This window comes from Fukomys damarensis, unplaced genomic scaffold (assembly GCF_012274545.1).
Source record: "Fukomys damarensis isolate Sample0158 unplaced genomic scaffold, DMR_v1.0_HiC HiC_scaffold_15, whole genome shotgun sequence".
Taxonomy (NCBI): domain Eukaryota; kingdom Metazoa; phylum Chordata; class Mammalia; order Rodentia; family Bathyergidae; genus Fukomys; species Fukomys damarensis.
The window spans coordinates 16,928,539-16,953,602 of record NW_022900927.1 but is presented as its reverse complement, the minus strand read 5'-3'; the positions used below and the strand labels follow the sequence as shown (position 1 = coordinate 16,953,602).

General features: G+C 43.9%; 1 protein-coding gene across 18 annotated transcripts in view; it reads left to right on the top strand.

Annotated features, from left to right (window-relative positions):
- The window catches only part of Bicd1 (BICD cargo adaptor 1), a 221,839-nt gene that overhangs the window by 187,438 nt on the left and 9,337 nt on the right, over positions 1–25,064 (top strand). For 5 of the 18 annotated variants that reach the window (XR_004517251.1, XM_019208081.2, XM_033763615.1 and 2 more), the window contains 3 exons: positions 811–1,004; positions 12,657–12,665; positions 23,976–24,051. The exons of 2 other annotated variants lie outside the window; for them this stretch is intronic. Coding sequence is in view for 15 of the 16 variants with exons in the window: in XM_019208081.2 (XP_019063626.1) it covers positions 811–1,004; positions 12,657–12,665; positions 23,976–24,051 (279 nt within the window). In the remaining variant the exon portion in view is untranslated. Of the gene's footprint in view, positions 1–810; positions 1,005–12,656; positions 12,666–13,044; positions 13,104–22,237; positions 22,293–23,965; positions 24,052–25,064 lie in introns of those variants that run through there. 11 more of the 18 variants (XM_010628525.2, XM_010628529.1, XM_010628521.2 and 8 more) reach the window with 10 other exon arrangements.

Below are 25,064 nucleotides of genomic sequence, written 5' to 3'. Positions count from 1 at the left end.
AAAAAAAAAAAAAAAGAAGAAGAAGAAGAAGAAGAAGAAGAAGAAGAAGAATGAAGCTATAGGGCCGGGGATGTAGCTCAATGGTGCCACACTTGCCTGGCAACCGCAAAGTCCTGAGTCCAATCCCCAGTAGCAAAATAAAAAGAGAGAGAGAGAACAAAGCTGTGTTCTACATGAGCTATAACTTTAAAAGTCATTGTACCTCTGGAAAATGGTGCTACTTAGCAGCTTCTCCTTAATGGAGACAAGGATATGAATATGTTCTCTTGGGGAACTTCTGCCTGTATGCCCAAAACTGGTGAGTGATGGCCAGGGCATGTCTGTATTTAGGTAAAATGGAATGGAAAACATAGAGTCCTTTTCTTAAAAGCAAATTTTCATGCTTTTTAATTTGGCATGTGAATATTTCTCCAGAAAAACCATTTATAAGGTTTTTAATGGCTTGTTTTTTGTGACATTTTTCCTGAATCCTGGCTGTTGTTAAGTTTCTTATCTTGTGTTTTACATTACTGTGGTAAAATTTTATTGGAGGAGTCTTTATTTATGAATCAAATAATACATAGAGCTTCTATCTGTGCTTCAAACTAACTATGATAAATCTCTTTTCCAGTACTCAAAACAGTTTCCAAGTAGGCTTGTATCCTGATGTGGAAACTTAAAAAAAAAAAAAAAATAGCAAGAATCTTAATTTATATATTTTAAAAAATCAAATGCCAATATAAATATTGTTGTCACTGGTGAGGCATTGAAAGGTAATTAAAGTAAAACTTTTTTGTTTCCTATATGTATTTTTCTTGGATCTTCTGCAAGACAATTCTCACCTTCCCTTTGTGATCAGAGCCGTCCCAGGACTTCAGGGGCCTCCTACCTACAGAGTTTATTAAGCGTTCCCCCCGACCCCACCTCCACAGAGTCATTTCTTCTGAAGGGCCCCCCTTCCATGAGGGAACTCATCCAGGGGCACCGGCTCAGCAAGGAAAAAAGGTTAACCGTGGCTCCACCAGGTAAACACTTTTTCCTTGGGTGCATGTGACGCAAATGACTAGTTGCAGAGGTAGAGGACTCTCCCCTTCCTTCTGGCCAGTCAGACCACCATCTGCAGAGTCTGTTCCGACTATTCAAGTGAAAACCCCTCTGTGCATAGCTTCCCTTTTCCTCCTTGTCTGCAGCCAGCCAGCCTTCCTCCACGGCTTCCATCCAGCAGCCAAGGGAGGGAAAACACCAACAGAAAGGAATGGATAAGGAAGTTAGCAACAGGTGCAGTGCAGGACACACACCCAGATCCTATTTGCAATTTGGTAGCTCATGGTGATTCCAGTGTGGTCAGATTTTGTTTCCCTCTTGCCATTTTTCATGTAATTTTGCAAAGAGAACCATATTTACAATAAGCCTTTTGGGCTAATTTCCTTTTGTAGTGACTCAGAATGTTTCCTTGGTCATTCTACACAAAATAAAAGTGAACTCCTCGAAGGCTCTGCCCCTCAGGAACATTTAGATCTAAATATAGAGGTTCTTACAATTTGCAAACCCTCATTGATTTACGTTATCGCCCTGTTCGCAGTTTCCTTTAGCGTCACTGTTTTGCATTTTCTTTCTTTTTAACGTTTCCTACAAAGAGACCTTAATCGATGACAAATAAAAAAATACGGCTTCTACTAAATAAAGATCCTTCTTTTGCAAAATCCCTAAGCGCATTAAGAATAGGTTAGAGGTTGCAAAAACCAGAAGTCCACAACACGAGGCCAAGGACAACTAGTATTCGAAAGTTACAGGGAGTAAGAAATGAAACTAAGTCAAGTAGTCAGCAGTTACAAAGACAGGGACTTCAGTTGAATGTGTGTATTTCTGGCCTCTGTTGAAAGACCCTGGGTGTTTGGCAGCCCAGGTTCCATAATTGGGCTGTCAGCACTTTATCAAACTGTAGCGGCTGCTAAGTAGGCGGGGTGAGCTTGTGCTCTGCCTTGGTGCCATTGCTCCATTGCTTACGCCTGGCCTCCTGTACGTGTGCCTGTTACCTTCTGGCCTCTGCTGTAGCCTTTGAGTTTGCTACCTTTGCCACAGGTTTTTGTTTTGTTTTGATTTGATTTTGTTACTTATTTTGATTTTACTTCCTCCTTGATTCAGTTCGATTTTACCTTAATTCCATTTTGGAAACCTCTGCCTTTCGATCTCTAGTACTTTTCTTACCTGATTCATATAATCAGCCTACTGATTGGGATGAGAAGCTGTTATGTAATCATTTCCGGCCCATGTTCAATGCTCTAAGAATGTCTGAGGAAATGGGTGGTCGTAAGTTGGAACAGCGTGATAGCAGCCTAAATGCATGTACGCCGATCACTCTGCTGGATATATCTATTTTTCATAACTCATTTCCTATTGTTCTAGACCCCTTGGAAGGTACCTTAAGTTATTCTGTGACTTTCCAAAGTGGTGATTATTTACTCGAGTAAAACCCACAAAGATCTTTTTTAGTGTGCCAAATGGCTTTAGGAGCGCTGCTGAGTAGTATGTGGAGAAGTAATGGTATGGTTAATAACTCCTATTGTACTTAAATTTCAAAGGTGACATATCAATAAGATTAAAATTAATAAATATTGACAATAACTATTTTCATCTTTGTATGACTGTTTGGTCCTTGCATACATGAATGGGTATTTCACATCGTTATCATTATTGTGCAAAAGCTATTAATCACTATTATGTCATAAATTCTTCCATGTTGCTAGTCATTTTAAATTTAAAGATGTATCTTAAGTTTTATTTCACATGTTGTTGCTGCATTACCCACCCCTTCCCCTTCTGTCTGCTGTTTAGTTTCCCACGATTTGTTATATTACAGAATGCTGTTGACTGGAGTATCCTTTTGCATTCAGCTTCTCGTTTACTCAGGTTTTTGTTGAAAGTGAGGTCATGGTTTAGAGGTCAAACACCTTTATGATTTTTGCTCCATTTTCATGTTGCAGTCAGACGGAAACACTTTCCCCTGTATTCACATTCTACAGTATTGTTATCTTCAACTCTAAGGCCAGTTATTTAGTGTATGTGAAGGAAAGTACCACTACTTTGTCTTAAATTCTTTAGTTTTGAGTGACCAGAAAATATCGTCAGCCTCAGAAATGATTTCCTTATACAAGATTAGAAATACAGGGCAGGGGATTTGGCTCAGTGGCACTGCACCTGCCTCGCAAACTCAAGGTCCTGAGTTCGATCCCTAATACCAAAAAAAAAAAAAAAAAATTAGAACTACAAATAGAATTCAGAATCATCAGTAGGACAGAAAAAATCATATTAATGATAACAGCATATTGGCAAACATTATGTTTCTAACCATTTACTTGAGGTTAAAATAGCAAAAGGAGGTAAAACTTATAGCTTGAGAAATTTTCATTTATATATCATAAATTCAGTCAGATTAATCCTTAGTAAATTCTTACCAGGTCAGTCCAACAGCATATTCTGAAAGACCCTGTTTAAATGAATTACTACAGAAATTGATTAACCATCCACACTAAATTGTAGCTTCTAAAAATATCTGCATGTGTTACAAACATTATTTTTCTGTGGCCAAACCATATTGGGTAAAATATACTAAATATTATTTATGATGCTATTGCTATATAAAATGTTTTTACTAAGCAGAAAAAAGGAAAATGTGCCACCTGTATAACCAGGTGCAAGAGGTATCTAAAACCAATGAGAAACAATAGATCTTATACATATTTTTTTATTCATGAGTTTAATATAAGTTACTGATTATTTTTAAAATTTGCTGGATGGTAACAATATACATAAATCTTTTTTTTTTTTTTTTTTACTGGGGATCGAACTCAGGACCTTGCACTTGCAAGGCAGGCAGTGGAACCCCTGAGCTAAATCTCCAGCCCCCTATATAAATCATTTTAAAGGACAGTTTTCTGTTAATTCTTCAAAATGCTTTTGATGAGTGTTGTTTTATAAAATACATATTTAATATATATTTTTAGGCTCTTAATTTTAGTGAGCAGATAATGAGCTTTTTTGAGAATCATTGAAGTAATGATATCAGTAAACATGAAATTTGATAAAATGTTTTCACCCTTGTAAGAGATACTTTTGAATGGATTTCATTTCTGTGAGTTTGTCAGCAGAAAAGCCTACCTTCTTACAGGCACAGCTTCTGCAGCATTGGCTCTAGGGTGGGCCATCGTGGCAGGACATCTGGTGGATTGTCACTAGGGTGTCCTGGGCTAGTTTGTGGGCTACATTGGCACACCTTGCTGAGGGAAATTCTGACCTCATCTCTGACTCTGGCTTAGCTCTGGTCAAGTCAGTCCCTGAAATTCCTACTTCTGATTGTTGCCGTTGATTCTTTGTCCCTGCCCAGGACTACTTGTCCCAGCACACGTGCTATTGTGTCTTCCCTCCCCTTGCTCATCCCAGTTTTACTGTCTCAGTTATCAGCTTGGACGAACTTGAATCAAAGGGACCTGTTGTCATCAGGGAACTTATAATAAAGCAGCAGATTATATATTTCACCAAATCATAATTTATTTTATGGTCAGCATTTTTTATTGCTGCTGTAACAATCTAGGTTTAACAGTCACAGTAACAATAATGATAAACAGTGTTATGACCATTTAATTAGTAATTAAAACCAGTCTGAGCTGAGCATAATGGCATATGCAACTAATGCCAGAACTCAAGATGCTGAGACAGGAGGATCTCAAGTTTGAGGCTATCTGAATGACATAGTAAAGCCCCGTGTCAAAAACAAACAAATCAACTATCAGAATATGTAAAAGAAGTCTGCCTGCTTCACAGGCAAGAGATGTGATTGCTATCATTAAAATCTGAGTGCATGTGCGCAGGGCAAATAAGACATTTCAAACTTGGAAAAGCAGGTGTGAAGTCTCTTCCTGAAGTAACACCCTAAACAGTTTCCTCTCTAGGTCACTACTGCACTAGTGTGAGAGAATATTATTGTTTGGAAATCTGACGTTGTTTTCTGTGATACTTTAGATTTTGCCGATTTTAAAAGCTACATTAAAAACTGCTTTAAGTCTATAGCCAGCATACACACAAATATTTTCATAGTGGAAATCACCTTTGCATTCACTACATATGAACCAGGAAACATTTTCTTGTTTGTTGTATTGCAAAACCCAATTGTACCAAAACCACATTCCTCTCATTAACATTTGCCCATTTACCCATTCTTCAAAATGTATTGAGTGCTACTGTGTGTCCAGCACTTTCCTGGTAAACAGTGACATTCAAATGAAATGCCACCCCACCTAGTGCTTCAGAAGGCTGTCAGTGGTGGGATGGGCATGTGGCTCAGTGGTAGAGGTCTTGCCTAGCGTGCGCAAGGCCCTATGCTTGGGAAGGAAGGAGAGGAGGAGAGGTCACATTCTGATAGGACGAAGTAGGCACATAAGGTACGGTGCCAGTAGATGCTCCGGGAATAAGTATAGGTGTTAGAGAGGTTAGGTTAGGGACCTCTTCCCAGAAGAGCCACAAGTGCTGGCTTGAAGGTGGGCGTAAGGTAGGAGTGAAGGTGGCAATGAGAAGAGCTTTCCTGAACAGAGCTCATGTCCACAGGCCGTGAGCGTGGTGGCTACAGCCAGGGATGGTCAGGATGTGGAAGTGATGGCAATGAGAGTACAAGGTTTCTCTAGAAACCAGAGAGTCAGAGTCAGCAGACCGAGTGCTGTGGTGCTGAGTAGGGGTCCAGTACAGAGCACCATCCTGACAGCAAGGTGAGAACGGAACAGGCACGGTAACAGCTGCAGTAAAGAAGCAGGTATGGAGACGACAGAGAGATACAGATGAGGGGGATAGCACAGTCGAAGCTGCGGGGAGAAATGCTTGCCCGTGTGCAGGGAGAGCTGCCCCGGTGCGACTCAGCGTGTCCTGGGTACACAGCCTGCACTGTCTGTCGCCTGCTCCTTCCCCGTCCCCGGTTTGGGACGTGGGAGGAGCTCAGCAAGTGTTATTTGAACTTCCTGAACTAACGGCTTCAGTGGTTTGCTGTTTCTAAGTCATATTTTTCCTGTGGAGGCGTTCCCATTTCCCACGGTATTCAGTCCTTGGAAGAGTAGGAGTGGAATGAAAGTCTTCTGCTGAAGCCTGTAATCTTTATTTTCTCCTATGCCGGGGAGGGCACCCGGGGCTTTGAATACACCAGGAAAGTGTTCTACCAAACCTGGAGTCTTTTAGCTTATCTTTTTTTCAGCATTACTTCTAGAAAGTTCTTCCCTAGAGAAGGCTAATATATGGCCTGATAGGTACTAGAGCTTATTGTCTCTAATTTGGAATCTGCCAGAACAAAAGTTAATTCAAGAATACTAATTCAGGTCTGGAGGTGTGACTCTGTGGTAGATGGCTTGCCCAGCATGCACAAGATCATGGGTTTGCTCCGCAGCATAGCAAAAAAAAAAAAAAAAAAAAAAAAAAAAAAAAAAAAGCCATAAATTATCAGCTACACATTTTTTCTACATGTAGTAGCATGCAATTAAACATGGGATCAGGTTTCCAACTTCAACAAATCATACATGCTGCAAGTTTTTTCATTTTGGGGGGAATTAAGGATTCATTTTACCGTGAGAATGTGCACTACCTCCCTTTGTAAAAATTCATTTCTTTCATTATTTCTTCAAGTGGTAATTTCATTTTTCCAGGAAACCTGTTAGTATAGCACGGTCTGGATTGGAACGTGCAGTAGGTATCATCTTAGGGTATCATTTGAGAGCTGTGCCTGTTTATTAGAGTCTGTCACTGTAATGACTGACACCTAATTAACAACTGAAAAATAGAGCAGTTCATCTCGTTTTTCCCACTTGCTCTGTTATTTGCTTTGTTTAGAAAAATACCAAAGACCTTCAAATTTAGCTCACCATTTTTCATTTTAAAAGCTAGTTTCATGAAAATGGTTTGGAACGCCAAGATCTCTATGCTTTTGTTTGTTTAAGATCTGTGTCTCCATCGGTTCTGCTGCTATGTAGACACATGCAGACATCAGGAAGCTGCTACGCGGAGAATAAGCTGCTGCCCACCGAGCCCAGTCAAGACAGCACAGACAGAATTTACCGTTAAGAGTCTCCTGGGCCTTTCTGAGCTTCTTGCAGGCAGAATCTCCTTGGGTCTTTGAAATCCAGTGTCTTGCCCAGTTCCCAGCACATAATAGACCTTCAGCTTGTTAGAGAATTGATCATCGGTCCAAATTTTCTGCCATATCAAAATAGCTTTATTATGGTTTATCTTGTACATGTATAGTTCTCTTGGTGTGCAGAATTATAAATAGTCGAATTCAGATACCCTTTCATGTAGTAAAATCTACATAATTTTCCAAGTGAATTACTTCTCTTACTGTATAAGCCAGGCAGCTGGGTGTCATGTTGAAGTGTCTTTATTTGGTTGTTTTAGTATATGCATGTCTAGACATCAAGGAAAAGAGTTTTAAAAATCCAGAGGGTAAAATGTATCACTGTATATAGTACAAAGTACTGTAGAATGTTTCATGCTTCCTTTATTTTATTCCTTTTTTGTATATTTTGTAAGTGTATTTTTCAATAGTTGATGATGGTTCGCCCAGGTGTGGTGGCACAAGCCTGTGATCCCAGCACTCTTTTCCTTTTTTGTATATTTTGTAAGTGTATTTTTCAATAGTTGATGATGGTTCGCCCAGGTGTGGCACAAGCCTGTGATCCCAGCACTCTGGAGGCTGAGGCAGGAGGATCGCTGTGAGTTCGAGACCAGCCTGGGCTACATAGTGAGTTCCAGGTCAGCCTCAACTACATAGTGAGACCCTGTCTCAAAAAAACCAAAAAAAATAGTTAATGATGGTTCAGAATTCAAAAGGTGCAAAAGAGTATATAGTAGGAAGTAGACCTCTGCCACTTCTGTGCCTTCTAGAACCTACCAGAACATTCTATACACATGCAAGCAGATGCATAGAAATGCACACACATGAACAGGTCTGCCCGGTGTGAATGTGTCACCAGCAACACTGGCATGGCCGCATTGCCATGCACGCTTTTTTCTCTCTTTTGTCTCAGCTCTCATTTCACATCAGCTCATCTTCTTGGTTTTGTTTCTGTTTTGTTTTGTTTTTTGAGACCGGATCTCACCATGTAGCCCAGGCTGGCCTTGAACTCATAGTGATCCTCTTGCCTCAGCCTCCCGAATGCTGGGATTACAAATGTGCACAACCATGCTTGGCTTTTCTTGATTATTTTTAAGTAAAAGAAATTACAGAGGAGAAAGAAGAAAGTTTGAAGCCTTCAGGAGAGCTTTAAAATGTTTCCATATGTGAAATAGGGATATATCTTGCTAAGTGACAAAAAATGTCAGCTACCAGACTCTTTAACCTTCTAGACCAGAGCAACACAGTAGAAATGTAAGCCACATATAAATATAAACATTAATTTTAAATTCTCTACTAGCCACATTACAAAAAGTAAAAAGAAAAGGGTGGACTTAATTTTAATAATGCATTTTATTTAACACATTGCATTCACAGTGGTATCACTTCACTGTGAAACACCCAGAAATGACCAAAGCACTTCAAGTTCCCAAGGGTCTTACCAGTGGGTTTGACTAGATATACTTTCTACTCAAAATTTAGATTTTAGTAACTCACCTCCAATTTAAGATAAGATTTAACAAGTTTGATCCCTGGTACCAAAAAATAAAACAGAGAAAAACCCATAAGATTTAAGATGCCACATATGTAGGGGGTTTTGTTTATTTGTTTGGTTTGTTTTGTTTAATTTGTTTTTGCTTCTGAGACAAGATCTCACTATGCAGTTCAGGCTGGACTTGAACTCACTGTGTAGCCCAGGCTGGCCTTGAACTCAGATCAGATCGACCCTACTGCCTCAGCCTCCCAAGTGCTGGGATTACAGGTGTGTACCACCATGCCCGACTCATAGTGTCTTTTATACTGGAGAACTGAATCAGATATTTGCTATTGCAGATTGACTCAGCTTTGTCTCTAAAGCAATGCTTTTTTAAAGAGATACATATTAAATGTTTCTTTGTACTCTATAGCCTCTTATATTTGTTAGTAGATCTCCAGAATAAGTACTTAATTCCTGATGTTTAGATATATGCCAACAAAATATATTCCTTAAATATTAAAGCGATAAAATAACTTAGTGTTTTTTAAATTGATATAACCAAGTTGTGGAAAGCCTATATTTCTTATTGTAAGCAGGAAGTGTTTTGAAAATGTTTCAAATGCATCTTGCCACTTTTAAATGGCAGCAGGTATAAAGCTGGAAAAAAAGTGGCAGCAGGTAATGTTAGATGTAGAGACTGAAAATATGCCCTACTCTTCCATGGTGAGTCCCGAGTGCTTTCCTTCTTCCCAGAGTAAGAGGGGAGCTGGGAACAGAGCCAAGTAAGCCATTCTGTGCTATAGAGTGGAGCCCCCGGCAGAGCCAGTGGTCAAGGGGCTTCTGGCCAGCTCAGCTTGGTCAGCACATTCACTCCGCTTTAGCTTTTGCCCTCTTCCGTCAGGAATTACTGCTTAGGAATTGCATTTCCTTAAAAGATTCCATATCAACATCCCAACAATGAATGTAACTGCACTGTATCCCTAAAATGTACCAATAAACTCAATTAAAGCTGAAAAAAAAAAAAAAAGATTCCATATTCAGGGCCTGAGCATTGCAAGCAAAGTAGACTGTGAGGATAGGTTGCGGCCAAAGGCCCTGCCTTCTGGCTCCCTGAATAAACATCCACAGGGAGACCCAATACCCAGGAGGGACACCTTTAGGGTTGATGCCCAGAACCCAGGATCGTGTGGATCCTGCTTTGGACTCCGTGGAAGGACCAGCCTCCGCCCAGGATGAGCCAGCTGGTCCACACACGGAGCAAAACAGTTAGCTGCTCTACCTGTCCGTCTTCCTCTCGGCCCAAGCCACGCCTCGCTGCGCTCCCACCGGCTGTGGCATTCTGTTTGGTTCCGCCCACAGGCATTGGGCTGCGGGTTCTGTTTGCTGCCTCAGTAACTGCAGCCCACCTGCTTTGGTAACAAACCCGATGATGAGGCATCCCCTGAGTTGTTGTGTCCAGACTCTTCCTTCTGAAGGGCCTTTCCTCTCTGCGGAGACTCTGAGAAAACATATCCAAGTAGCTGCACAGGGTACCCAGGGAAGCCAGCCCACGGCTCCCTTCTGCCCATGAGAAAGAGTCTGTGGGGAAGAAATCCTGAAGAGATTTCTCCCTACCTTGAGACTCTGTGAATTCAAGATACTCCCTTCTGTGATGAGGTCTGGAACCCCTCTTATAAACTCATGTTTCTATATAGATGTCTAAGCAAATAGACTAACATCTCGGCACTATGTGTTCCAGTTTCCACAAAAAGGGGAAGTTTTTTTTTTTCCAAGAAGAAGAAAAATTCCCATTAGTATGTAAGACAAAATTTTTGACAGTTTAAAGTATCTGTGTATGGGGCTGGGCATGTAGCTCACCGTGCTTATTTGGCATGCTCAAGGCTTTGACCTCCGCCCCAGCACTGCAAAAAAATCAAGTGTCTCTGTGCTATGAACTGAATACACAAAACAGGAAAGAGTAGTCAGTGTTCCTAAGTTCGTGCTGAATTCTTGCAGTGTGCTAATATCTTGCTTGGTTTCCTTCTTAAAGCAGATAGGATTCAATGTCTACAAATACACCTATATTGTTACACCGGCTATGGGGCTGCTGATTTAAGTCAGAAGTCTTCTTCAGCACCATTCAGCCAGGCAGGTACCCAAACTGAGGTGTCTGAGCAGCTTGGGGAGTGGATCCTCTACTTAGCAGCCCAGGAGCCACGGGGTCTCCTGAGCTCCGAGCGGTGGGCCTGCAGGAGCAGTCAGCTCTGGCTGTGAGCCGGCCCGAGGGACACGTGGCACCCTAACATGCATGCAGTGATCTGCGCACTTGCTGCTTCCCACGCCGTTAAAGGATGTCCAGAAGCTGAGGTTCTGTAGCACTTTACGCCTGGACTACTTGTAGCGACCTAGTAATTAAATTTCTACAGCTGGTCACCCCGAGAGGACCCACAATGCCTTGTGCTCACCGAGGGACAAGGGTGCATCCCTGACACCTGGGATTCCTCCAGGACAGCTGTGTTGCTGTCCCCACACCATCTCTTTAGTCCTCTGGTGATTGTGTTCAGATTTCTTGGCCATTTCCCCAGAGTATTATGCCTGGAAGGTATGAGCAGAAAAAGGAAAGAGAGAACTCAAGGCGGTGGGCTTTCTTCCGTCCCTTAAATGTGAAGCCGTACAGATGTCGTATAACCATTCAGTTTGTGGTCCTTTTATTATTGTTACCTGTCAGCCAGAAAAAAACAGTCACTAGTATAATCTATCACAGATTTTGTTTTTTGTGAAATGTATATGTAAAAGCCAATTTTCTCTTGGCTTTAGTCATTAGAAGACCCCGGTTTTCTCATTCTTCTTTTTTTAGCATTTTGCTTATTTTTGTCACTTCAAGTGTGGTCAGTGAGAATGGCTGCTATCAGCCACTCACAGGAGATGGGCCAGATTGGATTGTTACAAAACACTTGTTTATCTTTGTTGTTTTACGGTCCTGGGAATTGAACCCCAGGCTTCCCTCATGCTAGGCCCATGCTCTCCTGAACTACATCCAGAACCCCTTTTATTTTACTTTGAGACAGGGTCTCACCAAGTTTCCCAGGCTGACCGTGAACTTTTGATCCTCCCAAGTAGCTGAGATTAAAGATTAGGCAACTTGTGCCCTGATAGAATAAGGATTAAAAAAAACAACAACAAAAAACAAAACTCCTGACTTCAGAATTTACATTGAAAGATCTATATTAAATATATAACCTGTCTCATAAAGTTCCTAATTTCAAAGTTTACATTTAAATATTTATATAAAATGTGCACATCTGTTTTTCAGGGAGATGCCTATGGCAAGACTGTCATTTTAACTAAGTTTGTCTTTAATGGACACAAACATTAGTAATTGTTTTAGTTGAGGACAGTACATTTCTCTCACAGTGAGGGTTTTATTTGTTTTGCTGCTCTATTGTTCCTCTACCTTTCTTTTTTTTTTTTTTTTTTTTTTTTTTTCCTCTGAACAGAGAGCCTTGTCTCTCAATTCTTCATTACCCTTAACCCTGCATTCTACCAGGGCTCAGCAGAACGCTTGCCTTGCATACACGAGGCCGTGGGTCCATCTCTAGTTCCTCGAGAACAGACAAGAATATGTTCCACTAGAAAAGGCAAATCAGCCTGGAGGGCTGGGAGAGAACTCAGCGCTACACAGAGCAGTGATTTCCTAGGGGGCACAAGGCCCAAGGTTTGATCCCCAGCACCACAAAAAGAACAGAAGAGGACCAGAACAGAGCAGAACAGCATCTGAACATTTCAGATTACCAGAGTCAAAATTCAAAGCTTAGGATAGGAATGGATACCATTTGCTTACAGTCAAGTGGTACCTGGGTCCCTGACACAGCCCAATAAGTATTTGCTTAGTTCACCCTATAAACCTGTTTCTGGCTCTCAGGCAAACCCTGTTTCACCTCTATTCATAGAATCCTTTAAAAACCAGTGTAGGCCTTTACTCTGCGTAGGTATTTATGAGAATAAGACATTATATAATGACATTAGAATAAGTTAAACAAATTTTTTTCTCTTTTTATGCACTACTGACATCAAAAGCAAAAAGAGGTAAGTTGGCTATAAACATGTAGGTCAATCTTATTTTCCTTAATAACATTCTTGAATACATTTGTGTCAATAAAACTGCTATGAATACAGTTCTTTTTACATTAGGAAATTTGTCATTGTAAATTGTTATTTTTTTCCTTAAGAAATGAATTTACCTTCTGTAAACTTAGTTTTTAAAAATATCTAGTATTTGAATATGTTGCATTCCCTCTAGTTCAATATACTTGTGAGAATATTAGATATTTTGAAACACTTGGTCCAGCTGGGCGTTTCTGAATTGTTTCTCCCCCAAAATATGGATTATATATAAGTATTCTTTTCTTAAAATGGGGAGAAAAAAACCAAAGAACTGACACTGATGAAAGTCTACGATTTTCAGATCCATCGATTACAGAAGAGGATACCCTGAGCTTTTCAAAATATTTTCTAGTGTGATGTTTTTTGCGATCATAAAAACAAAAGGAAAGAAAATATTAAATAAGAAAATCAAACACATTTCATTGAATGGTGTCTCATATGTTTTTCTTGTCTGGGATCTATTTTCACAGTTGATCTTTTAGTGGATTTTCGGTTGTGGTTTAACTTTATTTCTCCTTTGTCTTTTTGATGTTGAATTAACTCGGACCTTTTAAAGGAGTAGCTGGTCTTCGCTTGATGTGCTACTATTGGCTCTGCTTACCAAGCACAGATCACCAGGACCGCCTTAACTGTGTGTCAGCTGGCACAGAGAAAGTCATTTCTAAACCAAAGGTTATGATTTCAAAGGTGTTCAGTCAGTGTAAGAGCCTGGTGGCGAAATGTCCTTTTCCCTGTTGGTGCCACTGTGTCCCCCTTTGTCCTCCTGTCTTTGCCACGTGCTGTTGATAACCCTAACCTGTGACTGAAGGGGAAAGGTGATTACACTGTAGGGCACTTTTATTTCTCTTCTGCAAGCTTTGAAATGAAGTAGATTTTCCTGTGCAGAGTGCTCTGTTGTATCGGCTGGTCACGTGACACTCATGAGGCCAGTAAAAGTTTGTGTCTATCTGTGACCCTGAAAAATCTAAAAAAAAACTCCCTGTCTACGTCTCAGCAAGCCACGCTCTGATTCTGCATCGTTGGAGACAGTCTCACTGCGGTCTACACGGTTTGGCAGCGTGGAAGCAGCAGTCACTTATGAAGGGCAGAGCCAGATGCTTTTTAAGTTTGTTACCCAGGTCTTTGCAGGATCTATACTGAAATTTTGGATGCGTCTCACCATTTCTGTCGTTTTGTTCTCTGAAAAAACTTAATGAATAATGATTGTTGCTGCTGACTCTCGAGGGCATAAATGTACAGTGGGATTTGCAGCCAGCTGGTATGATACAAGTTTGACCTGTCTGATGATATGAATTAGCAGACCATACCCCTAAGAAGTTGGGAAACCTGTGTGTTAACGGGACGTGTGATACGTTTAGCAGAAAGGGTTGAGATAGGCAGCCGTACATGTTTGATTATAAAATGTCAAAGGTGTTCACAGCTGTCCATTTTTATTTGCGTTAATGTACCACAGAATTCATCATATGATTTTTGGAAATAGCTCAGCTTTTCCTATTATTAGCACTTAGATTTCTATCTCATGCTGTACTTACTATTTTTATGTAATGTTCCTCTCTCAAACTCTCCTTTTTTCCTGCATTCTCTATTAGTCTGTCTTTTCAGTTGATTTGTTTGGGGGGGGTCTCTGAGTCTGCATAAATATTTAAGTTATTATACAAGGAGAATGTACTTGATACTTCTTTGCATTAACTTTTCTGTTAATTTACTAACACATGGTTAGTCATTTTGTAGATTTAGTGAGGAATAATTTAGTATTAATACCATTTGGCACATCTTAATGGTAATTTAAAAATTATTTTCAGTATTTATGCATCAAAATCTCATATGATAAAGTCTCCAATTATCAAAACAGGAAATTGAGAGCACTATATTAAGATATTTACTAGTTACTCTTTCCTCTTCTTTGTTCCTTTTGTTAGAAAGATGTTTTCTTAATGACAGAATGCCTGAATTTCAAACTTCCTTCTTCAAGTGGATCTACCAGACATTACAAAGTCCTAAGGAAGAAACAGAGGCTTTACAGAGAGGCAGTAGACTGGCAGGTGTCTGCACCGTGCGGAAACTTCCCGAGCGGTCCTGCAAGAAAGCAGAGTCAGAGGCAGGGCTCTGGCTGAGGGAGAGTCCACGCAAGGCAGGGAAAGCCGGGGCCACAAGTTGGGCAAGAAATGCTGGGGAGGGTGAGTGCTAGAGGAGCTCACAGGACACAGCGGTTCCTCTCTCAGCCCCAACACTGAGTGGCTTTGCACAGTCGGCAGAGGAGGAGGACTCCGGGAATGCAGGGATAGGAGCCACAGCTTCTGGAAGTGAATTCCGTGTGCCATCCATTTTGGCCTTTCTTGTTTCACTGCTGTTAAGACCCTTCACTCTGTTTCCTCAAAGTGTAACAGGGTCTCACTGAATTGCCCGTGCTGGGCTTCAGACTTGCAGTCCTCCTGCCTTAGCACCACCCGGCCCAGCTGCTTTGTTTCTTGAAGCTGAGAACCCCAATGTCCTGTCCGCTCCTCCCCAGCCTTTGTCCCTGTGGCCTTGTCAGCAGGCTCTGAGCCACGTGTTGTCACATTCTCTCACCTGACCTTCTCGCAGCTCTGCAAGACCGATATTTAATGTCCCCACTCATCAAATGAGCAAGGCTTACAAACCAAGGCTCAGCTACTCATTGGCAGAGCAGGAACCAAAACACAAAGACTGGGGCCGGTGTGGGTCAGTGATAGAATTCATGACTCGCATGTGTGTGGCCAAAGGTTCGACCCCACAGGCCTAAAGTAAGTGCAGAAACACCGAAGTCTCTCTGATGGTCTCCAAATCCCATCTGAAAACGGAGAGTGGAGGAGCGCAGAAGACAGCTAAAGCAGAATAGAAGCAACGCCAGAGCCTGACGTGGCAGTGCACACCTGTACTCCCAGCCTGCAGGAGGCCAAGGAAGGAGGGCCGAGTCCGAGCCCTGCCTTCACAGCTTAGCAACTTAGTGAGATCTTGGCTTAGAATTCATGACTCGCATGTGTGTGGCCAAAGGTTCGACCCCACAGGCCTAAAGTAAGTGCAGAAACACCGAAGTCTCTCTGATGGTCTCCAAATCCCATCTGAAAACGGAGAGTGGAGGAGCGCAGAAGACAGCTAAAGCAGAATAGAAGCAACGCCAGAGCCTGACGTGGCAGTGCACACCTGTACTCCCAGCCTGCAGGAGGCCAAGGAAGGAGGGCCGAGTCCGAGCCCTGCCTTCACAGCTTAGCCACTTAGTGAGATCTTGGTTTACAGCAAACACTGTGACTAAGCTGGGGAAAGGCTCAGGGTGAAGCCTGTGCTCGTTCCCGGTCCCTAGAAGCCTGATTGGTGAAAAGCAGGAAATGCTTGCAAAGGGCCTGGCTCATGACCCAGGGTCTCTGCACACCACCCTCACTTAGACCTGAGTGCGCCCAGAACTGATGATGGGGAGCACCTTTTGCTGTTACCCACAAACACACAGAATCCCCAAACTTGGGAGACTTGTTTAGAATTACACCACTTTCCTATCACAGTGCGCAGTATGTAGAAATATCGCTTTTTCTACTAACATAATTATGTTATTTCACATTCTATCATGAGTCTAATTTTCCTCAATACCAGAGGAGTTGGCCATTTTCACTTGTGTCTGCATGCTTTTGCTAAGAAGAAAATCTGCAGATTTTTATGCATAATTTATGTTTCTGGCCTTCTACTGATATGTTTGCTTTGTGCTTCCTTGAATCAAAGCATATTTATTTCTACCCTTGGACCACTGAGCATTGACAAGAATTTCAGAGAACTTGGGCTGTTTTTTATTCATGTGGGCTGAGTGCTCTTGGCAGAGTAAGCAAGACCACTGCTTCCCCTCTGGAACAAGTAGCAAAGGCTCTGTTCCCTGTGCTCAGGCTGTGACCAGACCAAGCAGCTTAAACAGGGTTTCATTCTCTAACAACTCTGGCAGCCTAATGCCCCAGCTGAAGGCCCCTGGGCCTGGTTCCTCCTGAGGCTGCTCCCCTTGGCTGGCAGGTGGCTGCATCCTCGTGTGGTCCTTCCTCTGACATGGGCGCCCCCAGTGTCTCGCGCGAGTCCTCTTGCTGCAAGGATGTGGGCCAGACTGGATCAGAGCCAACCCAGCAGTGTCACTTCAGCCTGGTCCCCTGCCTGGTCTTCAGGTGCTGACTTAGGGCTTCAACATAGGAGCTTGAGAGGACACCGTCTGGCCCGGCCTCGGATATGTGGACATTCCATAGGTGGGTGGTATGAAGTGGGTTCAGCCAGAGTGACGGCACACACCTGTACTCTTAGCACTCTGGGAGGCTGTAGCAGGAGGATTGGAAGTTCAAGCCAAGCCTGGGCAACTGAGGGAGACTAGAGAGGGCAGGGGGATTTTGGCTCAAGCTGTCACCTTGCTGTTCTGTCCATGGACCTCAAGAAAATCCCTTAGCCCTCGATCCTCAGGGTTCTAATTTGTTAAATGGCTATTAAGACCACCAACCTGAATTAGGTCTCTGAACACTAAAGGTCTTGTTTTGGGGCCTGGGGTTTGGCTCAGTGGTGTTGCTGCCTGCCTCGCAAGCACAAGGACCTGAGTTTAATCCCTGGTACCAAGTAAATAAATTAATTAATTGATTAATTAATTAAAAGTCTTCTTTTGTTTTGTTGGTTGATACTGGGGCTTGAACCCAGGGCCTTTGCACTGAGCTGCATCGCAGCCCCAATCCATTAATTTCTTTCTTTATTCATTCCTTTATTCTTTCTTTCAGTATTCATTCATTCAGGGTCTCACTAGTTGCTAGCTTGCCCAGACAGGTCAGACTGGAGGTCTTTCTGCTCAGGTGTATGTCATTACCTCTGGCTACTTAGAAACTTCTGTTCACTCTAAGAGTCCTACCCCAAACGACAAGGCATGGACTCCTTGACCTTTGTAAGCCCCAGTTTCTCACTCTAAGTAAAAGTGAAATCTGTCTCTGAGTTCTATATCCCCGTTGTCTCCCCTGCTGTACGCCTCCTCCTGTCCTCCTCCTCCTGTGCTTCGTTTTCCTTCCACTGCCCAAACCCAGGTCCACATCTGCAGAAAGAAGAGGGAAACCCTTTCCTCCTTCCAGTGTAAGAAGGCAGCCCTCTGTTTTGATCATCGGCCATGGATGCTAAGGCCATCCACGGCTCTCTGTCCACTTCTTATTCAGCAGCTTTCACAGTCTTGCTTTTCTGCTATTCGTCATGTGCGAAAGGTCTTTAATAAGCCTCAGTGATTTATTCCAGAAACTGTACAGTGGTGCCTCGGTTCACAAACTTACTTCATTTCATGATTCTGGAGAAGATGTCTGCAGTTGTCTCCCGCCACCTGATGCAAAGTTCATAAACAGACAATAAAATTTTGCCAAATGCTTCTGTTTGCGAACCAAATTGTTCACAAGCGAAAGTGTCATGAACTGATGTACCCACTATATATGAGATTTTTGGTCCAGGGTGGTATCTGTTTGAAAATAACAGTAATGTCATATTCGACAGCCAGTTGTTCAGGTAGATTTACTAAACGCTTTTATTTGTTTTGGGTACCGGGGATTGAACTCACAACCTTGTGCTTGCAAGGCAGTTGCGGTGCCACTGAGCTACATTCCCCAGCCCCACTAAATGCTTTTAAAAGCAGTCTTGGAAACAGTATGCCAAGGTAGCAAAAATAGTGGTTATGTGTCTCGCCAGGAGGCAGTGTGAAACTCACATTTCTCCTACCCATTCGTGAGAATATGAAGAGTTCGTTTTCAGAATAAGCAAAGAGGAAAGTACCCTCCCTTTTCCTTTTGACTTTGTAGTTTAAGAAAAGATACTGAAAGGATATAAACATATGAAAGAGAGAGGAAAAAGTACTCAGAGAGAAAGAAAATATCACAGTAGAGGATAACTGTGTGGATATGAAGTTTTTATGCAGTGGAAAAGGAGTTTTCTCCAAACTAGACCAACAAACATGACACTACTCCTAGGCAAATTTCTAGAAACGGATTTCCGTTTGCCCCAGGGTATGATGGGAATTGCCCCACGGTATGATGGGGCCGACAGCCATCATGAGTTCATCAAGTACGACATCTGAAGCCAGGCCTGGTGATCCATGCCTGTGATCCCTGCAGTCTGCATGGTTGAAACAGGAGAGTCTCAAGTTTGAGCTCAGCCTGGGGAGCTTAGTAAGACCCTGTCTCAAAACAAAAAAATAAAACAAAAGACTGGGAATATAATGCAGTTCAGTGTGAAGGCCCTGGGTTCAATCTCTGTTACTTGGAGGAAAAAAAAGAATTATTTTAGGGCAGGGATTTAGCTCAGTGGTGCCCCCACCTGCCTTGATAGCAGAAGGTCCTGAGTTCAATCCCCTGTACCCCCTCAAAAAAGAATTATTTGACATGTCTGTTAGACTCTCATAGTCGTAAAACCAGGAAGGTGAAGATATACCTGAACTTTGGCAAACAACTGATTATGTATTTTAGTGTTCCTGAGAGTAATAGAGAAATCGAGTACAGACGCTAATACAGCTGTTTGTTGGACCTGTGTAAAGGGTCCAAGCTCACAGATTGGCATTTGTGTAGTGTGGCTTCTACTTAGCCTGGCCCTGTGAGTTCTTAGATAATGATATCAAGGTCACGATGAGCAGATTTTCTGATTGAGAGAGAAAAAGAATTGGGAGGGGAAGAGAATATGCTGGGGTCCAAAAGATACACTGAATGGAAGGAGAGAGGGGCATGGAACGGATAGGGAGCATGGGCGTGAGTGGATGCCCGGGGCCGCGCTCAGAGGACAGCGTGCAAAACCTGCAAACAAAAGTCCCGTGGAGACTGGCGGTGGGCAGGTGTCCCAAACGCTGCTCCCTGGTGCTTTCAAAGAACCGGGTGAGTCCCATGAGGCAGGACCTCAGCCCGCTGAGCATGCAAGCGCATCTTCTCTGCCCTCTGAGCACCCTGGGCAGAAGGGTGTGCCGGAGCTGGACCGCAGTCCGAGCACGAGCAGGCGAGGGAGGGGAGCCAGGCCGCGTCTTGTAAGGGAGAACTTGTGTCCTTTGGCATGAAGAAAACTCCAGACACCATTTTGGGAGAATGCTAGCAGAGCTGTGCTGGGAAGGAGCTGGGGGTGGAAACGAGTCACGAGGAGGAGAAATGTGGGGCGCCCCTGCAGCCCTACCGCCGTTCCGATGCTCGGGGTCCCCGCCCATGGGCTGCTGCCCTGTGCCTTCACCCGTGGGCACCTAGACTCTCTGAAGTATTGACTCCGAGAAACTGGTTCACGTTCTAAATTGCATTTAAAGGTTTAAAAATACAGGCCCGAGAGAGAGCCAGGACCTCGCCCTGCCCGCAGGATTCTTTATTCTCAGCCCCATCTGTATAAAAACTCAGCAGCGTCCCCACTGCGGGCCTGCACCTTGCCCTGCACTTGGGAGGCTCTTCCCTGCCCTCAGTCGAGGCCTCGGCGGTGTGGCGAACGCCTGAGGCCCCCAGCCGTGACCTGACGCTTTCTGGTCACGGACGTCTGCCCCAGGCAGCGGGCACGAGTGAGAAACAGAAAAGCCTAACTCACGCCCTCCTCGGCTGCCGCTTGGTGCCCCTGGGCCAGGGCATATAGAGTTGTCCTGAGTTAATCCGAGGAGGTGTGGGGAGCCCCTCTGCTGCACCACCTTCTGCTTTTGGGGGGAAATCATGAAAAATGCAGTGGGGGTAGAGCTCTTGCCTCATGTGCACAGGCTCACGCGTGTGTGTGTCTATAACTATATTGAAAGAAAAAAGCTTTAAAATAGAAGACTGGTGTAGTCCCACATATTGATGTTTTCTTTCTTGGAGCAGTGAAGTAGAAATTTCAGAATGTTGCTCAACCTTAAAACACATGACCAATATAAAGCTTGTAAGAAAGATTGCAGCACGGTGATTTAGCAACACGATCTTTCTTCTCCTTCTCCTTTCCTACCCCGCTTCCCATCCTCCTCCCCTCTCCCTTCTTTCTGCTTTTTTCCCAACGCCGGAAGTGGAACCCAGGGCCTTGGACATGCCAGGCATGCGCTGCACCCTGAGCTCTAGCCCCAGCCTCTCATCTCTCTGCACCTGGGGAGCAGCGCTCTTGCCGTGGTTCCAGCGGCCCCGCTCACCCATACCGTCTGTGTCCTTGGGCACAAGCAAGGTCTTGGGTGTGCTGTCACACTCTTCAGGCCTGCGAGCTAGTCTATGTCTGATCGTTTCAAGTAAGGCTCCTTACTGTCGTCAGTAGAGACCTTGAGCAGTTTGTAGTTCTGAGAGGTTATTTGGCTAACTTGCTTTGTTCGGTGTCAGCCTAGACATCAGTCTCAGGAGGCGTTCCCTGACAGCTCAGGTTCTGTTACTTGTAGTTAGATGTACCCTGGACTAGCTAAACTCAGTTCATCTCTGCTGCAAGATCCCGTAACACCACGGCAGCAGGAGCTGTAAGAGACGTATCTGCAAGTTCAGCGTCCGTCGGTCCCCACAGCTTAGTGGCTTTTGCCAGGTTACATAAGCAAACCCTTCCTTTCCTCGGCTGTAACCTGCGATCATTTAGTTAGGGTCGGAGGGGAGCAAGCCTGCCAAATGCCTGCACAGTGCCTGACATATGGTAAGCCATCAACAAGTGAGTGGCGTCCTGGGACCCCATCTTCTCTGTGCCCCTTCTGCCCCCTTTACCCAGGAGTTTGGGACATCAGGAGTTCGGTGCCTTCCTCCCCGAGGACAGACGTGAACTCAGTGGCCAAGTTGTAGCTGTAGCCATGGGCTTCGGCGGTGCCTGCTCTGAGTCTGGAGAGCAGAGCCACGCGCAGCCCGACTCCCTCAAGAGTGAGCGCCCAGTAGGGTCCTAGCAGGCTGATGGAGGCCATGCAGGGGGATCCCGCGCCAGAAGGGACCTTCCCAGGCGTGCAGCCACTGCCTCCATTAAATGGAGCACGCGTGAGATGCCGCTGCGCCTCAGCAAGGCCGGAAGGAGCTAAGGGGGGGTCCCTGGGTCACAGGGGGGAGGGTTACAAGATGGCTGCAGTGGGGCCGCATAGCTGTGTTTCTGGCTTAATACGTTCATCGGTCATAAGCCGGTCTGAGGAGTTTGTTTTTCAGTCTTTACAGACTCTTAGCTAAGGGCTTATAAATGATAGAGGCCCGGGGCTGCAGCTCCGTGATAGAGCGCTTGCTTACCACGTGTGAGATCCCGGGTCCAATCCAGCACCGCCGTGGTGTGACTTCTAAAGGAGAAAGTGGTGTTCACTACGAATGTGAAGAGTACCAGCACGGCCAGGCATGATGGCACTATTTGAAATCCCCGGAGGGTGAGGCAGGAGGGTCACAAGTTTGAGGCCAACAGGGGCAATGTAGGAAGACTCTTGTCTCGAGATGAAATCAGAAAAGCACTAGGGGCAAGAGCGAGGCCCTGAATTCTATCTCCGGCACTAAAAGGGGAAATAAAAGAATAACCACGCAGAGAGCAGCTCATTAACACTGAGTGGTGGACCTGATTATCTGCTTTCTTCCCTTTTCACAAAGGATGTTTTGAATGAGGAACGGGCCGTGACTGATTGGCAAAAAAATTTCTGTGCATGTGAGTTATGAAAAAAGATGTAAGCGTTTTCATGCCCCCTAGTTCTAGTGGCTGCTCCGCGGAGGCCCTTGGTCTGCTTTGTGTCTTGTTGCATTTACCCAAACACACCACAGGAGGGCAGCACACACCTGCTTGACAAACGAAAATACAGTACAGTAATTGTCTAAATTAGCCCAAGACACGCCTAAATTCCCCCTCAGGAGAGCTATTGGAAAAATCAAGGAGCAGACAAAGATTTTTTTTAAAGACAAAGGAACGCATGAGTTTCTACAAAAGGGAATCATTGGAGCTTATCAAGCTGCAAAATGGAAGTTAAAAGAGAGAAAACATCTGAGAAAACAGTTCTTTGAAAGACTTTACTAAATTTGACTATCAGAAGAGCAGCTACTTATCAGGCATCCTATTTTCTGATTCTCCTTAAAAAGAAGAAATTAATGATTTACTCTTCAACAAAGACCGATGCATAAAGGCTCCCTCCAGTAATGCTATTCTCTTGCATAACCTCAAGTCAATCCTTATATTATTCAAAGCCTTATATTCTATTCTACCTTGCATCATAATTTTAGGTTATTCCCCAGACTCTTACATAAAAGCAGCAGCAGCTTTTATTAATTTTAATATTATGGAATTTTATAGGCAGGTTTTGTTATAACAGAATATATTGGCTTTAAAACAAGTAACACCCTAAATCCACAATCTGTGGTAATTTGGCCTTAGTGTACCCACACAGCACATAGAGAAAGGGAGTTTGCTAAGCAAATGCATAGTCTAAGCAGTTATCAAGAGGAAAAGCTTCGATTAAGAATGATTTTCAAGTCTTAACTAATTTTAACTAATTTGCAGTCTTTTTGTTCAGCCTAACCAGCCTTTTGAGTGATTCTAGTACATTTAGCCTGGTAACAGTAAACAGACTGAGCTTTGATTTACTTGGAACACTGAATGCACAGTCTTTCTTGGCATAGGTGATAACCCTACTCATCAGCTGTTGCGTGGGCTTTTTCCTAACTAGCACTTTGCTAAGCGAGTATGACTCATGTTATGCTGTTTTCAAGTGGCAAAAACAAGACCGAGTGAGTGACCTTCCCACTAATTCAGGTTAGCTTTCTCCTCTAGTCCAAGTTATGAACAATTTACTGCATAATCAAGATGCTAGGATTCTGGCTAACAATTCTTGTTTTCTATATGTAAAATTGTTGTTTTTTTTTTAAAAAAAAACAAACCCTGATTTTGTGTGTTTTTCTTGTCCACCATCCTCTTAATCAAGAGGGAAAAGAATGTATCGCAAGCCTCTCTCAGTTTACCTGAGGAACTGACATTGTGCCCAGCAGAAGGTGTTCCGCTGGGGAATAATAGATCCACATGGAAGTGAATAACTGGTCGTGTTCCAGGTCAGAACATGCACACCTTATGTTAAAGAGCCTTCATTTTTAGAGATGTCAAAATGCCCTAAATGAACGGCTATCTATGTCCTGACACTCTTGAGGAGTCTCGCTACTAATTTTGTGCCTCTAATTTTTTAATGACAAAAAACCCTGTCTTTTCTGTTGGCATCACTCAGGGTCCAGGCATTTCTGTGAATACATTCCTCACTAAATCTCACAGGCAGCCTCTTAGTGTGTCTGTTACTAACACCTTGCTCTGTCATCGTGTTGTATACATGTCTAATGTATCAGTTTCTCGTAGATTGTCAGCAGCCTGCTGCCTCCGTACCGCCACAGTGCTCACAACTAGCCAGGAGGCGAGACTGCCCGACTGTCAGGTAAACGCACCGTCCTTGCTCCTTCCCCAGCTGCATGTCAGAGCCGTGCCCAGCTCCCCTCCCTACACGTGGTTCTGTTTCGTTTTATTTCGAAGACCGGTTACAGAAGCCTGGTGTTCCCAGGGAGCAGTCTGGCCTCCTCCTCCCACCACGAGCGAGACCTCCTGCAGTAGGAACCCCTGGGATTTGAAGGCTACTTGCCCGGCTTTTCTGTTTCTTTTGTCTTTTTGCCCTTTAGATAGTTTCTCAGGCCAACAACTATAAAGAATTAGATCTGCAGTATATTAACATCTGTTCCAGGACAACTTTATTATGAGTGTCTCCATTTTCTCAGCACCCCAGCACTCTCATGTAAGCTGAATTTGAGGGCTGGGATAAAACCTTGTCATAGGCATTCAGAAATAAACATTTCTGGCCATCGAGCCCATTATGGGGGCTGACTGAGTGAAGAATGAAAGGCAGGTTTGCCTACTCCCTGGACCAGAACCAGAGTTTATGTCCGTTCTGATGCCAATTGGCCTCCTCCTGAGTGGCTGTGGACTGGGCCTCGCAGCTGCTGGCCAGGGTCTCTTCCCTGCCAGCCTCCTGGCTCCTGCAGTCCAGTTGTGTCCACTCGTGCATGTGACTGTGCCTCTCCTGGGAGAAGCTTCCCGTGGGCAGGGGCCGCCCTGGGAATTCCCACAGGGGTCTGGGCAGCCACAGATGCACAGGCGAAGTGTGCCCTGGCCTCAGAGCCAGTTGCACACTTGAAGGCTGTTAGGTGGCAGAGTGTCCCTACCACTGACGGGAGCAGGGCTCTTATTTCAGAGCTGTCTTTTGCTGCCATGCAATACAGATTAACAACAGCCACCAACTCTAGAGCAATTTCGGTGATGAAACCAAACGTGACCTCAAGTGTACAGATCCATCTCTGGGATTCCACAGTGTAATGCTCAAGATCCAGGAGCTGCCCCTCGCCCAGGGCCAGGGACGGGCCAGCCCCACGGCAGGTGTCTGATGAGCATCAAGGGCAT